Raw genomic sequence first — 17,080 nt, 5'->3', positions numbered from 1 at the left:
CTCAGCTCCTCAGTGCAGGACCTTGAGAATCCCATCCACCTCCCCGGCCTTGGTTTACCTCTTTGTATAATGCAGCGAAGGGGCTAGAGCCTTCCAAAGAGTGTGCCCTGTGGGGCAGGGATTTCATGATCGTTGGTTTTTGGGTAAAGACTGGGTAGATTTCACAGCCAAAGTATTCGAAGCATATACTTAGAGTGAAATAAGGTTTTCAAAAGGAGAATTCTTTGCAGCCTGACAATTCCCGTGAGAAACATTTGCAACCCTGACTCCTCCAGGAGCAGGAGAGAGGGCCACATTCTCCACATTTTTTTTTTAATCTTAAAATCTTTTTAATGAGCACCTTGACAGAGTAGTTTCCCAGGGAACCCACTTTGGAAACAAGGAATGGGTCTTGCTATGCTCATCATTTTTCCCATCTTAAAGCGATGGGGACACGTACCTTCAGCAGATTGGAGACAGCAGCCAGCTCCCATGGTGCATTGCTCCCGCAAGGAGGACACTAGGACCTCCAGCTCCTCCAGCCGGTTCAACAGCTCCTTCACATCAGGGGCGGCAGCACAGCCGCAGGCGCGGCGGGGGATGTTGATGCGGTGTGTGAAGACGATCTGATTTTCCCCATCCACGGTGTGCTCCTGGAAGCTTCCACTGGGCTCTGAGGGTGGGGCCAGGTCTTTCTCCCCACTGGCTGATTCCAGATCCACAGAGCACTGGGACCCCACGGGCAGCTTGATGTTGTAGACGTGGTTAAACACCACTGGCTGGTTCTCCTCCGGCAGGGAGACGTTCACAGCACTCTGTCTCTTGTGCCGGATGACTTTCTTTAGGACTCCACCTTCAGAAGGGAGGGCAAGCAAAGCCAGGAAGATGCCCGGCAATAATCCGGTCAGGACCCCCATGGCGGAGGGAGGCTTGGCCAAGGCTCTAGGATGTCAGTCTCAGTCTACTGAGATTTGGGATTTAGGAATGCAGAGTAGAATCCAAAATGGTTGTCCCTGATCTCCTGGAAAGAATGACTTTCTACAAGTAAACAAAAGAAACAACAAACTTATTAATATCTAACTGAACCTATTGCATATGTACAATTTTGAGTGAATCTTGGTCTTATACCTCGGGTGCTTGGGGCTTCCTGTGTTTCTTCATTATACTATAGTGATGATTATAAAATGAACTCTAAAAGAATTTCTGCATTCTTGAAGGCACAATTTCACTCACTATTCATGGCTAGAAATTTAAGGAGAGAGCCATATATAGAGGAAAGTGCCAAACATTGGAACGAAGTCAACATGAGTTTGTATCTCACTTAGCTCTGGGTCCTTGGGCAAGTTATATGACTTTTTTCCCACCTTATTTCATTTTATGTACAGTGAAGACCATAATGGCTAATACAGGGTTTAAAAGGATGTAAGTATTAAATAGAAATCGCTCATGTAGTCATTAATTCCTTCAGTATTTACTGGCCAAACCATCTGAGGGAATTCTTATAGGAATACAAAGGCCACAGTCTCCCAGGAAATGTGTTGTGACTCCTGCCTCCTATTACGGACTCCCCAAACAGAGTTTAACACTATCCACTGGTTCTCTTCTGCCACTCGAGGTGGAGGACAAGGTTGAAGACACCAGAAGGTAAACTGAGTTTTTATCCAGTTGAGCTTCTTTCTAGTTATGTGGTGGTGGCATAGCATTCTCTCTCTCGCTGATGCTCAGTTTCCTTTCTTCTTGGTTTATATCTAAAGCCCTCCAAAGTCTAGTTTTTAGATGAGCTTGAGAAGGAATTCCTGAAACTGTTATTTAAACTGAGATCCACAGCACCAGATGGCTCAGAAAGGGTGTCCATGAGCCTCTGGTGATTTCTCCAACCCACAAGTACATACAGAATGCCTGCTGAGTTTCCCCAGAATCAGAGTTCTGTGGGTGGTAGAAATAAATATAAGAGCAACTGTCTACTCTTAGCGGACTAAATAATAGGACTAAGAAGAAAATGGAATCACCATTATTTAGGGAACAAAGAAAGGATACAAAGGATTTATACTGTGGGTTTTCAATCTAACTGATTACAGTGCTTGAGAAATTATGGATAACATGAAATTAAGGGATAACATGAAAACATTATGGAGGACACTTTGCTACTGTGAACATTTGTGACTTTCCTAAGTTTTCTTATTCATCTGCCATGTGGCTATTGACCCATATGGGCAATCAGGTAATAGTGGAGAGGCACTTGAGAAACTGAGTGGAAATAGGAAGATGTGGCTAAATTGGGTAGTTTTAATACAGACCAATGCCTTAGATGCAACCATGAATCCACTCATGACCCTCTTTAATCAGAAAGTACACCTGAGTCAAGATTATTGAAGAGCTTTATTTTTTTTTATAATGCTGGAATTGGTACCCAAACACTTGTGTGTGCTATGCAAGTGTTCTACTGGTGGGCTACAACTCCAGTGCTAGCTCTTTGTTTTTTAAACTATTTAAAAAACTGACATTTTCTTATAGGTATGGTCTTCTTACACTTGCAAATTCTAAGTTAGCTACTGATGACAATAAGCTATGATATTGGGGTTACTAATCCTATAAGAAGTTTTCTACTCTTTTTCTCAGAAAGATCTTATCACAATGATAGAATGTATCAACTTGATCACAAATGATCATCTTCTTCATAGGACAGAAAATATTTCCAATGCCTGGAGAGGTTTGGCAGCAAGGAACACTGAACTGAGCGGCATTTTTATAGGATTGGGAAGGGATCCAAAGACCTCAAAAGCATTGCTGTGCATTTAACCAAGAGCATCCTACCCCCACCCCCACCGCATCCTAATTTTATTCCTATGATTCAAGTAGTGACTACTCAGGGCATGTCTACTCCATGGTTAGGAACAAAACCACTTCTGATCATGCTTTCTTATTCAAAAATGTTCCCTAAATAACTAGCTGTGGGTGGGTGATGTAGGGAAGGTCAGTAATGAAGATTATCCTGAATAGAAGAGCATGGTACTCTGTTCTCTCAAACTATTATGTCCCTGTTATTTGTTCTCTGATGAATATTGATTAACTGCATGATCTGGTAGAATGCCTGTTCTGACTCGATTTGCCTTCACAATTCTTTTGCTCCCACCCTTTTCTCAGGATTTCTTAGCTCTTTCTTTTTTTTTTTCCTTGGAGGAAGGGCTGCGGGCCTCACCTGAAATGCTTTTGATTTCACTTAACACTTTTGTCTGTGTTGTTAAACAACCTAGATTTCCATCTAAAACACCCCTAGGGTTGTTGGTTGAGACTCCAAGGCAATGAGTTAGGGAAATTATGCTCAGAGAGTGGGTAGGGTGAAGATTTCTACTGCGTATGTGTGATGTGCACTAACACTGTATGGTATTCTTTCTTTATCTGATGCTTGGGATTGAACCCAGAGGTGCTTTATCACTAAGCCACATTCCCCAGCTCTTTTAATTTTTTGAGACAGAAACTCATTAAATTGCTCAGGGTCTCGCTAAGTAGCTGAGGCTAGCCTCAAACTTGTGATCATTGTGCTTCAGCCTCCTGAGTTGCTGGCATTAGAGATGTGAGCCACCGTGCCCAGCACAGGGCATGTTATTCTTAAGTGTTGGGTGTCTCCCATTGGCTCATGGTAGTCTGAGGGTAGGTTTTATGATTGGGAAAAGATCCATAACATCTTTATAGTTGTGGAATATGCTTAAGCTTTAGAATCAGACATACCTGGGTTCAAATGCCACTCCTGGTGTGTAGTTTGGGCAAGCTACCTACCTTCTGAGGTGTCAAACCATGATGAGGGTATTAAGGACATTAAGGATTAGGGATATGTACATAGAGCACTCAGCATGGTGTGGCTCAGAGTAGGCACTCACTAAACAGTAGCTGCTATTTTGTTATCCTCCTGGGAACAAAACCTAGCAGAAGTCCACACCAATAACCCTTCTTTTGCTTAAACTGGAGCTTGACCTCCTCCTTGAATCCAGTCCTAAACTCAGCAGTAGCTTGGATCTAGATCAAAGAAGCTGCAGAAATCACTGATGAGCAAGGCGGTCGACCTTGTGAAGATCAATTTACTAGAACTAAAAATATTTATTCCAGAGAGGGAAAATCTAAGCAGCAAATAATGACCGTTAAGAATGCAAACTATTCTCATGTAGACAACTGGCTGGTTTATGTTATATTTTATTTTATTTTATCTTATTTTTTTGAGGACAGACCTCGGAAAAATTACTTAAGACTGTAGCTTGGGAGATTTAAATCAGACATGAAGGATCAAGTTCTGATAGTAGGGCTTTCATAACGTCATAATGAGCAAATGTTCTACAGAGGCTCCTTAAAAGACACACTGGATTCTTATCTTTATGGCAAATGACTGGTAATGAAAGGTCTGGGAAACATCTTGTAGGAGGAAGAACTACAGACCTGTGCTTGTTTACTTTGTAGCTTGGAAAACCAGGACCCAGGTGGGGGCAGGGTCACCATTACAAATTCTAGAGAAGTAGGAGCTGGCTTGTCTCTGTGTCCCCAAAAGACAGAACAAGTGCAAATGTGGGGGTCTAAATTGGGGGTTGGTTGCAAGTAGTAAAAAAAAAATTAGCATACTAGGAGAAAGATTCTGCTGGGCAAGCTGTTTGGTGGCTAACCTTTTGGAAGCTGCGCGGAATAAACTAAGGGTTATTTTTAGGCACCTCACCACAGGACAAAGACCATTGCTAGAGGAAGGAATCGACAAGCTTTGAAAATTTCCTTGGTCACAGCTGGAGAATAAACAATAAGCGATTTCATTCTTAGATAAAGATAAAACTTCCCACTGGCTAGAGTCATATTTCAGAATCAGTTCCTTATGACTTCATTTTTCGTAGCCTGTGCAACATATTTATCTGAGTGAGTTAGGTATGCATGTGAAATATCCTAGGTTTGGAAGGACAAGCCTGATTCCTAGTGTTTAAAAATGCAGATGATTTTGTTTCCACATCATTTTGGAAGCACACGAGGCAGCTTACACTAACTTTTTCTTCTGGCTTACAGACCAGAGAATTTTATTGTGCCCAGTCATTCAAGCATAGAGTTGCTTACATGGACGTTCTTAAATGTTCTAGAAATTCCTCACCCCTTGTCCTCCCCAACACCCATAAATTCCTTCTTGGAATGTGTCAGGGAGAGAAAGAAGCCAGGAAACAGCTTTAAGTTGGATTTTTTTTTTCCTGAGGACATTTGATCTCTTCAGTTCAATGAGTCCAGCACAACCTGAGTCATAAACTAATTGAGAAATCTCTAAATGACAAACCAAAGACCTCCTGAGCCCCAGGCGTTTGAATTCCAGCACTGAGAAGCAGTTATCCACTTAGGTAAGTAGCATGGTGCAGGGTTACCAGGTCTCGATTCTAAGGAAGTTGGAGTTTGCTTGACTCTGTGGCCCCAAAGGATACAAGAGGCACAGTGAAGCCAGTTGTCATCCAAAGTCCTAAGAATTCATTTTTTTAAAATGAATTCAACAGAGATGAGGGGAATGAATGAAATAACGGGCTATTTGACAGCCCAGGGCTGGTGCAGTGTTTCAGAGATTCATGATGGACAGGTCTTGCTCTCCATGAGTTCACAGTCCACTAAAGGAGGCAGACATGTCAACAGATCCCTACTAGAAAGAGTGATAAGTGCCAAATCTGACAAACAGCCAAGAAGAGACTGTGTGATGCTTGAGAATATCTGCTCTAGAATCAGGTGAATACTGGTGGATCTTGTTTCTGCCACTTGATATTAGTTTGCACCATATGAAGTTGCCATTGTTTTAGGTCAAAAGTGTCTGGGTAGTGGCAACTCCATATGATTCCAGCTAGTAACTATGACCTTGGATTTGGAACCTTGCCTCCCGGAGCCTCAATTTTCCTAACTATAAAATGGCAACACTGATACCAATTCCACAATAAGGTTCTTTCAACTGCAATGGAGGAGAAACTTGAATAAATGAGATATTGGGTGTGCAACACTTAGTAGCTAATACTTAAAAAGAAGGCAGTTTTGGTAACTACTGTGCATAATTTCTCTTTTTCTATGGAGAATGCAGTTAACAGAAGCTAGTCTCGGATGGGTGAGAGATTCATAAGAGAATTTAGGAAAGCCTTCACTTCACTTTAAAAAGACCATCTCTTCCCCTCCACCCCAAGAAAACCCCACTGTTGCTTTTTCTGTTTCAGTTAGTGAAGTAGCAGGGATACTCTGGAATCCTTGGGAGGGTGAGGAGGTGAGGGCTACCACCCTGGTTCTCCTCCTAGTCTGTCTGGCCTTAGTCAGTAGCAGGGTAAGCAAGTCAATGAGCCTGGGCGGGGCCCTCTTCTTTTCTGGGAGGTCAGTCCTCTGGCCAAGGCCTTTCAGGGGCAGTGCTGCTACTGGGATATTTCTCCATGTTGCCAAGCCCGGAATTTCTCCAGAACAGATTGCCTGTGGTTTAGTCTTTCAGGACTGTGCGTCTAACGGGAAACATTTGGCCCAGCTTCTCAGCACTTTCCATACCCAGACAGAAGTCAGATGATAGAATCAAAATCACACTTCAGCAGGGCTTAGAAGCAACTGGAGAAGATCACTGAGTCTAGTGGTGGCAAATCAGTGGCATCTGGATGACTCATTCTGATCCACGTGGCAAATATCACTAATCAATAGGGAAATACTTCTGGGGAGCCCTTCTTGATATTTATTCTGAACCTATCACTCCAGGCAGCCACATCCAGTCAGGTAGGGGTAGTATTTGACATGAAACTTGTCTGCTATTGCATCTACTTATTTAGGAGAATAATAAATGAAACACCTAAAGAGAGTCACCCAGGAAATTGGTGAATAAAGCAGATATTCTAATCCAGAGGTCCTGCCTCTCTGTCTCTTGGTCAAGGTATGTGATTGCAGTCTATCTTTTCCTCATACCACTGGGAGGCCTCCAAACACAGGTGCATATCACAACCCAGAGACTAAGCTAGGTAGGTTCTAGGGAACAAATTGAAGCAAATTTTGTCATGTATTTGTCTGAATATGTCACAACAGACTCCACTATTACATATAATTATAGTGCACTAACAAAAACATTACAATGTCTGCTAAAGGGCTGGGACTGTAGCTCAGTGGCACAGTGCTTACCTAGCATGTGTGAGGCACTGGGTTCGATCCTCAGCACCACATACAAATAAACAAAATAAATGTATGCTGTCCTTCTACAACTAAAAATTTTTTTATAAATTTTAAAAAATAAAATGTCACCAGTCATTTTAAAAAAAAATCTGCTAAGACAATAGATTTTCAGTAATCTTTCCACACACACACACACACACACACACACACACAGAGACACACACACACAGGTGTGAAATGATGCATGTGTTAATCATTTGAATCTGGTAACCATTTTACAATGTATTATGAATATCAGATCATTATGTTACTTGCCCTTATTTGTCTATTATCACTCAGCAAAACTGGGAAAAAACATTTAAAAAATGTACATGAAAGTTTTCCACTAATTCTTAGCCTGAGGTCACTGCAAGGGTCTCCAGAGAGAAATATCAGGGGTAGGAACCTGGCGAGCATGTGTGTTAAGAGATTTCCAGACTTCTTGGTGCTGGTGGGTTTTCACTTCAATGCTCCTCCATCCACCCATCCATCCCATCTTTTCTATCTGTAAAATGTCAACTCTGATCCCAACTCCACAATAAGGTTTTTTCAACTGCAATGTACATATTTATTAAATACCTGCCATATGCCAGGCCCTAAGTTAATGGCACAAAAAAGGAGAAGACAAATGTATCGTCTATAACAACAGAGCTTATAATTTCTTCCTGCAGAGTCACAAAATGCAGTTGCTGAAAATATTTCTTGGTTCAAACCTAAACATACCAGGTTCTTGGATTTGTAGAATTAAAGAATGAACAAATGCTTTCATTTTCCTGATGGAACTAGTGTAATTGGCTCTGTGATCTCTTTAAAGGCAAGATGTATCCAGGAATTCATCACAGCCTCAATTCTATAGTTGGCTCATTTCTGCAGGAGTTACCAAGACAGGCCTCCCTCCTTTCCATGAGATCTAGTCAATCCCCCAGGAACTCCTGGGAGCCCAGAGCTTCACTTGGAAACAAGCTTTCTGTATGACCAAAGTAAGCTCCACTAGCAGGAGGTGGACTAGCCAGGCCTTGACACAATCAGTTTGGGTATGAAGGAAGCTTCTTGGCTTATCACTAGTAACCTTTCCAATTTTATCGCAGTATCTCTTGTTCATTAAGTTTAGGCCTCTCTCCTGAATTTTGGTCTTTACTATGTATCTTAACTTCTTGGAGAATCTTGGCTCTTATGGGACCACGCAGTGGAAAGGGCAACCAGTTGAAGAACAGGAAGAGGAACGCTGAGCCAGTTCTGCTAACCACTCATTGTGTGACCTTGGGCAAGGGACATCTGCTCATTGTCTCCAGTTCTCCCGTAGAATAAGCAACGTGCGGCTCAATTCTAGATCATCTTCGGTCCTAGTGACCCATGTATTATTGTTAACTTGGCAATATTTCTATCAAACTTAATTTGGGTGTCACTTTAGATTCAAGCCAAATAGCTAATATTAAGTACAAAACTCCCCAAATATTGAATGTGTCTTTCCTACATTGTTTGGCCCAAGCCTTGGTGAAGCTATGGGACTCCCTCCCTCGTACTCCTTGAACCGAAGTTTCCTTACCAACCAAATTAAATCCACAAATCTTAATCCATAAAATATTTCCATCTAGACACAATAATGAGATTCATATTTGTGGTTTAGTGTACCTAAGAAAAGCTCAGATGAAATATGACTAGATCCATTGATACATTCAGACCACAAACGGCCCCGGTAAGGTCTGGTTTTAATTTTTGAAGTAAAACTGCTGCAGAGCACTTGCTTTCTCTTTTCTATTTCTTGCCTGGACAGAAAAGAAAACAAAAAGTGGGTCTGACCCAGTGGCAACTATATAGATTCCTGGAAAATTCTGGAAAAAATGTTTCAAAAATAGATTTGAGTGCATTTCCCAATGGAACAATGACCTCTTCCATTTTGTCCTTCATCCAGTATTTTAAGAAATCTAGTTGGCTCTTTCACACGTCTTGGGAAACAGGTTCTCAAGTGCTTGAGCCAAGGTTAAGAAATTAAAGAGATTTATCTGGGAAGGACAGGTTACAGACACAGCTCAACGTAGGAGCTGGGGAGGGTGGATGTATGCGTCAAATATTTGGCATAGCAGGACTAGAAAGGTTTGGAAATCTTTTCCTACCCAACTCGCTGATATTTAGATGCATGGAATTCTGCTTGACCAAGATGTACCTCAGAGGGAGCCAGATGGAAGCTTGGACAATTACAAAAGCCTGCAGGAATCAAGTTCAGTAAAGTTTGTAGAACTTGATAGAAGTGGAGACTCCTGGATTGAGTTGATAACTCCTGAAATGAAAATAGGCCTCTAAGACTGTTAGCAGGAACATGGACTCTCAGGGACAGCTAAGACTTCTCCAGGAATTGATTTGTATGATTTCAAATATACTTTCATTGTCTACTTTTTCTTTCTCAAAAGGGAATCATTTCAATGCGACAATAATAACTCACATTGATTAAGCACATCTGTGTTTCATGTGCCTTATGTGGATTATCTAACTGATGCTTCTCCAGGACCTCTGAGGTCTTTTGCTGAAAGATGAGGAAACAGAGGCTCAGAGGGCTCCAGGTTACACAGCTAGAACAGGAGAGCAGGGATTTCACTCAGTGGACTGACTCACGGGCTAGAGACTGCGTTCTTAACCATCAGCTTTACTGCAGCATTTTAATAATGTCAAAGACTAGTTTGCATCACTGAGTTCAAAGGACTGACTTCAAAAGGACCAGCGTTGGGGTCCTGAATAACTACTAGCAATGGAAATCTTTATGATTTACAGACGGTGCAGGAAAAACAGCGCAAGGGCCTGAAAAAGAGAGATATGTCTAATCTTTGACTTGGGCTTAATTTAACTGTGTAACTCTAAGCGGCATTTTCTGAAGTGTAATCTACAACATGTTGAGAGGTATTAATGCGGGGGAAAAAGGATTTCCTAATTAAACATGTTTGGAAAATGCTGTTTGAAAACCAAATGTTATTTTAAGCCAAACAAATTATCCAGCTTTGTTTTCTTCAGGATTTTCCAGGGTCTTTTAAGTGTCCTTATTCATGGAAATCTCTAAGAAGGGGACAGTTTATGTAGTGTTTCTCAAATTCATTCAATTATTTTGTGTCTAAGTACATCACAGATTAGGTTTAGCAGCACATAATGGTAAGTGCTGGGGTAGAACAAATCCTAGACCCTTTCTCCTTTCATTTCCCAGTGGATGAGACAGAAATCATGAAGATATACCTATGTTTGACCCAACTTTGATAAAGTGTGAATCCCTAGGCTGGATGATCTCCAAAAGTTTAAACCAAGCTGGGTACGGTGGCATAGGCCTAAAATCCCAGTAGCTCAGGAGGCTGAGACAGGAGGATCGTGAATTCAAAGCCAACCTCAGCTACAGCGAGGCACGTAGCAACCAGGGAGACCCTGTCTCTAATAAACTACAAAATTGGGCTGGGGATGTGGCTCAGTAATTGAGTGCTCCTGAGTTCAATCCCTGGTACCCACCCCCCTAAAAAAATGTTTAAACAAAGAGTGAGGAAAATAAGCTAGCATTTATTCTGTGCCTGGTACTTCACAGATGCCATTTTATCACAATGCCAACTCCATGCCTCAGGGGATGCTGCTTGTACTTTCCTAGTACAAGGACTGCAGGCTACAGAAGGTTAAATAAGTTGCCCAGTCAGTAATCACTTGAAGAAGAATTAAGAACCCAGTTTCATACTTCCAAACCCTAAGCTCTTTCTGCGACACCAAGTTGTCTTTGAAGTGCGAGTCATTTTTTGATTTAAATAATTAATATTTATATAATAACTATCAGAGGGAAACTCAATTTCATTAATGTAAATAAAGTTGATGGATTCCTAACATGGGACAGTGTGGAGGGTGGAGATGGGAAGCTGGGGTGCATGCGACAATTTTATGTACAGTTTTAAACTGGAGAGGAGGGCACAAAATCAAGTACTAAAATATCTGTCTTGGGTAAATATCCAAAGCCCCCAGAGAACAGCTGCTCTCCTTCAGTCTGGCCTAGTGAGGTTAATAACCCGGAGGAAGGGAAAGTGAGAAGCAGCAGACAGAGAGCTTAAAAATCTGTCTTTTTTGGAAAATCAGATCTTATATCTAAAAAAAAAAAATATGGCCTCTAAGATATCAGTCAAGTCTGAGAGTATTTCAGCAAATCTGAAAATATCACTTCCATTTCTGAAAGGAAGGATTTACATGTCCAAACATGAAGTAAGGAAAAGGGAGATGGTTCCTTCTAGATGGAATCATTGAGTTCAGCGTACGGCAAGAAAGTCAAGAAATTTATCCAGAGGAAAAAATCAGATGATTTTTTAAGAATGAATTGAGAATGAATCAAACAACCCAATTCTCTTGTCATTCTTCTAAGCTTCCTCCAGGCATAGAGTTTGGCATCATGTTGTTGGAGAGGGGACTTACTAGATGAACCTTTGCTTCAACTTCAATCTGTTTATATAATAATGTAGACCTTGCTTGGTTATGGTGACTGGAAATTATATATAAAAAAATTACTATGCTGACCAGCAGTAGCCAGTAAACATTTTCTTGCAGGACTAGAGAATAAATATGCTAAGCTCTGTGGTCAGATGATCTCTGTCACGACTATTCTATTACTATAGATAAAACAGCTATGGATAATATGCAAATTAGTGAGCATGGCTACATTTCAGTAAAACTTTATTTACAAAAATAGGCTACCTCTTCATAGTTTGCTGACATCCTATTGTTATTTGATAAATACTACTATTCTAAACCCAAATATAAACTGAACTGGATAAGAAGGAAATAAACATGCTATCGAGTGCCTATTATAGTTATATCTGTTTTGTGCCAAACCTTACACTAAATGCTATTTGTTCTTGCTATCATTTGTCATGACAAACCAGTGAGATAGTTATTGCTATACCTGTTTGGAGATGAAAATGTGCCTCAGGGAGGTTTAGCAACTGGCTTATGTGGCTCTCGAATGTGTGCTTTCAACTACACCGAGCTGACCCCTCAAGCAACTTCCTTCAGTTCCTGTAAAGTGAAAACTTTAAATTTGCACTGCTTAATAAACAGATCAGAGTCCAAGAGGTTCACCTTCACCTTTCAATTCCTAGACCTCCAGCAGCAATCTGGAGGCTGTCATATGACCTGTGTCTTTCTTCCAAACTTCTGGCTGGATCTTGTTTTATACACTTCCTCTCTGGAGAACATATAAGCCAAGGTGTATTGTTTGCAAATGCTTATTAGCTTCTGGGCAGATGTTGGCAAGTTTCCTTTGGCCCAGAAGGAGTTTGAGGATCTGCCTAGGTCTGGCTGTGCTCACTGATTATCTTAGCCAAAGGGAGTTGCTAATTAGGATGATACCCAGTGAGTCTCCATGTCTAGAGTTTGGTTTTCCTGCCCTGGGCATGCCTGTTTGGGCTCAAGTGGTTTGGCTGTTTACTGTAGATTTAGATGAGTGAGAACAGGTTTATAGACCCTTTAAAACTCATGACCCTGGACTTCATGGTAGGGTTGCCCAGGCTACGTTTCAAGATATTTACAGGCAAGTGTCCTGAAGGTATCTGTGGTCATAAAGTGTCCTGAGAGTATCTGTGGTCAGATAGGTGTCCGAAGGGTATCCATGGTCATATCAGTGTAGGGATACTGGCTTCATCAAAGTTGAACAAATTAATTGCTGCAGGATTTCTCAGGTCATGCACTCTACTTCCCCAAGACTTCCATTGTCTTTCAATCACACACAAAATAAAATCCAAACTCCTAGTCATTGTCTACAGAGCTCATTCCCCATTTCATTCAGACACTTCCAAGTCCCACTGTATCTGAAAGAGCACCACTGACACTCCACCAAACACTGTTCCCTTACCTTGTTTGACATTTCTTCTTAGCTTCTTGAAATGGAAACATAAGTTTGATTCCTTTATCTTGTCTATCTTCCCCCATGTGACAATCTGAATATTTATGTACCTACAAAAATTCATATGCTGAAACCTAATTACCAATGTGACAGTATTAGCTGGTGGAAACTTGGGGAAGTAATTGAGTCATAAGGGTAAGGCCTTCATGAATGGGATTAATTAGTGCTCTTATAAAAGAGGCCCCAGAGAGTTTCCTTGCCCTTTCTGCCATGTGAGGACACACCTGGAAGGTTCCACCTATGAACCAGAGAGTGGACTCCCCCAGGCATTTTATCTGTAGCCTTCACAGCCTCCAGAACTGGGAGCAATGATTCCTGCTGTTTTTAAGCCACTCGGGTTGTGTGGTATTTGTTTTAGAAGCCTGTGTGGACTGGGCCACGCCCCCTAATATTAGCTCTGTGAATAAAGGAACTTTCCTGTCTCGTTTTCTAGTGTAACATCAGCCCTTGGAACTATATTTTGAAGGGACATATGAGCTGAGTTTCCAAGAGCAGGATAGTGTCAAGTGTTCTCCCAAGTCATTTGGCCTGAGAACACTCTTTCAGGTATACCTCATGAGAATGCTCTCTCACAGGACAAGCTGTTGAGAACAGCTTCTCTAGTGGGGTCTTATCACCAAGAACAATTTCAATGATGAGTAACCACAGCAATGATGGCCACCAATCTTCCATATGAAGGTTTGTGAGTTTTGTGCTAAACAATGGACTTGCGCTATGCCATTCAACCATCACAATGACCTTGTGAAATAGGTGCTATCATTGGCCTTATTTGAGGAAAATGGAGCATGGAGAAGTTAACTAACCCGGCCAAGATCACCCAGCAAGCAAATATCTTTGGAACCCAGAGCTTTCTTGTGCCACATTCATACTCTTAACCATCATTCATTCCTCTCCATTGGCTGTGAATTTCTCTGTGTCCGAGATAGAATGCTCTCTGTCCCCATCCATTCCCTGAGCCCATTCATTCCTCCCACTACTTGTTGACTGAGCCTTGTTATAGCCTCAGCTATTCAGCCACCTCTAGTGACTCAGCCTTAAATTCCCAGACAGGCCTCCTCTGTCCTTGGTACTGGTTTTTCCAAATCCCAAGAAATGCATGCTTTCATCCTGGAAGCCACCTCTGAAAGTCAGGACATTCCTTAAAGTCTCTGTTCTGAGACCCTTTCCTGTCCCAAGGCTGGATTGGCTTTCTTCTGTCATATGTTATGCCATCCCTCTACATACTTGCAAGCCCAGAGGGTGAAGCATTAAAAACAGCTTCAAGCTCTGGGCTTTCTGAATAAACACTGGAGAGAAAGGGGGTGTCCACATTCGGGACACAGTGATAGCTCCTGCTGGTTGCTGAAGATCAATTTTATTCAAGTTGTGCTTAGTTTCAAATAAACCAGAAAAGTTCTGTCGGGAAGGGTTGACCTATGAGTGGACAGGCAATTCCAGGACAATAATGACGATGATGTGGAAAACCATGGGGTGGAGTGGGATGGCAGGAGAGGGGTATCTAACCTACCTGGAGGAGGTGGTACCTGAACTGAGGTTGAAAGGATAATATGAGTAGGTGAAAAATTGAGAGAAGGGCATTCTCGGCAAGACGAAATGGTATTTGCAAGGACATGAAAAGCATAAAACAGTTGGTGTGGAAAATTGAACAGTGGGGTCTGTGTTATGGTTTAGATATTAGGTATCCCCCAAAAGCTCATGTGTGAGACAGTGCAAGAAGGTTTAGAAGAGAACTGATTGGTTTATGAAATGCTTGACACTATCAGTGAATTAATTCCCTGATGGGATTAACTGAGTGGTAGCTGAGGGTAGGTGGGGTGTGGCTGGAGGAGGCAGGTCCCTGGGGTGTGACTCTGGAGTATATATTTTGTATCTGGTGAGCAGAGACAGTCTCTCTCTCTCTCTCTCTCTCTCTCTCTCTCTCTCTCATGTCTGATAATCATGTGAGCTGCTTCCCTTCACCACACTCTTCTGACATGATGTTCAGGCTCACCCTGAGCCCTGAGGAATGGAGCCAGCTGCCTATGAACTGAGACCTCTGAAACCGCGAGGCCCCAAATAAACTCTTCCTCTCCTACAATTGTTCTGGTCGGGTCTTTTAGTCACAACAGAGTAAAATCGGACTAGAACAGTCTGTTTGGAGACCAGGGTTCAGGTCATGGAAAACCTAGCATGCCAGGCTAGGGATCTGAATTTTTCTCATGGGCAGAAAAGAAGCATGTGGAAATCTTTCGGTTTAGAAATATCATCGACTTCCTAGGCCAAGGCTGAGGGGAGATTAAAGGGGCGTCACTGTGACCTACAAAAAGGAAGCTGCTTCAGTGGCCCCCTGGGGCAATGCCAGGGGCTGACCTTGGAGGTGAGAATGGATGGGCTGGGGAGGCTGTGAACTGATGCACTTGTCAAGGCAGCAAGATCTACAAAATTTTGCATATGGGGAGTGGTCAAGGAAAAGGAATTGGCTTTGAGGTTTTAGACTTCATTGTACCTACTGGAGAAGGACAACTTTTGTTGCCTTGAATGTCTTGCCTTTACGTTAAATATATTTGGAGTCATTTCCTTGGGGGGACCTTGCCCTGCGATAACATTCAAAAGAAATCAGGGATACCTAATGAACTATGACATCGATGCAAAGCACTCATATATAGAGATGGAGAAATCAAAAACAGTCTGCTCAGTGGCTGCCATAATTATTGATTATACATCAGCAGAAGTACCGACAGATCCAGTGAAATTGTCACTGATAAGTGGTTGCCAGAATATTGGTGACATTAGAGTGTTAGAGCCATGGCAGGCAGGTAAGAATGGCCCCATAGATAACTGCTTCCTGATAGTCCCATATCTATGTAATCACCTTCTCTTGACTGTGGTATGGCCTAATGACTTGTTTGTTGCCAACAGCATAAGATTAAGTTGATAGAATGTCACCTTCCTGATTAGGTTTCAAAAGAATGTGATGCCCTTCTTGCTAGCACACATTCTCTCTCTCTTTTTTCTTTCTTATTGGCTTTGATGAAATTAATGGCCTTGTTGAAAGAGGCCCACGTGGCAAGGAACTGAGGGTGGTCTCAGACCTATAGGCAGCAAGGAAGTGAGGCCCTCAGTCTAATAGACCTTGAGGAATTGAGTCAAGCCAACAACTACATATGTGAGCCTGGAAGTTCATCATTCTCCACTTGAGCCTTCAGATGGGACCTGAACCACGGCCAGCACTGTGACGGTAGCCAAGAGCAGAACATCCAGTTAAGCCGTGCTCAGATTCTTGAACAACAGAAGCCATGAGATAGTATGTGTGTGTTGTTCTAAGCCACTAAATTTTGCGATAATTTATTATGTAACAATAAATAACTAATACAGAATTATTAGTTATCCTTGGCCAGTCCATGTGAGCTAAGGCTGCTTAGAGAATAGGACCGTTCATTTATCTTTTCTCAGAGAATGTATTAGTTCTGCAGCTTTTTATATTGTCCCTGGCTTCCAAGAGCAAGAGTCAGAAGACCTAGGATTCCACCCTGACCCTGATGCCAACTGGCACAAGATCTTTCCCTTCTCCATGTCTCAGTTTCACCATTTTTAAAAGAAGGACGTTAAACTGGGCCAGCACTTTGTAAAAACATTTTTTTTTTTTTTGGCCACAAAATCCTTCCACCAAATGAAATTTCATGAGGAAGCTCAATGTACAAAACAGATAAAAATGGAGGAACTTCAGTTGAAATAAAGTTGAGGCCCCTGCTATGCTTCTACATCACCAATCACTTCTGGGGGGATTTTTGAATTCTGCCTGCAAATTCCTGGCTTAGAGGCTGCCCATAAGCCCATTTAGTTCCAACATTCTCTAAATATATATATGTGTATATATATATATACATACATATACACAAATATGTATATTTTTATATATAAATTTATGTATATATATTATGTATATAAATTTAAATTTATAAATATATATAAATTTATGATTTATGTGTATATGTGTATTTGTATATTATATATATATATATATATATATATATATATATATATATATATATATCC

General features: G+C 41.6%; 1 protein-coding gene across 8 annotated transcripts in view; it reads right to left on the bottom strand.

The window, feature by feature from the left end:
- Tnc (tenascin C) overlaps positions 1–17,080 on the bottom strand; it is an 85,774-nt gene that overhangs the window by 62,226 nt on the left and 6,468 nt on the right. For all 8 annotated transcript variants that reach the window (XM_048813216.1, XM_015497693.2, XM_048813217.1 and 5 more), the window contains exon 2: positions 440–1,017. In XM_048813216.1, coding sequence (XP_048669173.1) covers positions 440–896 — 457 coding nt within the window. In that variant the 5' untranslated portion in view covers positions 897–1,017. The remainder of the gene's footprint in view (positions 1–439; positions 1,018–17,080) is intronic.

This window comes from Marmota marmota, unplaced genomic scaffold (genome assembly GCF_001458135.2).
Source record: "Marmota marmota marmota unplaced genomic scaffold, marMar, whole genome shotgun sequence".
In the NCBI taxonomy this organism is placed as follows: domain Eukaryota; kingdom Metazoa; phylum Chordata; class Mammalia; order Rodentia; family Sciuridae; genus Marmota; species Marmota marmota.
This window is presented reverse-complemented; position numbering and strand designations above follow the sequence as displayed.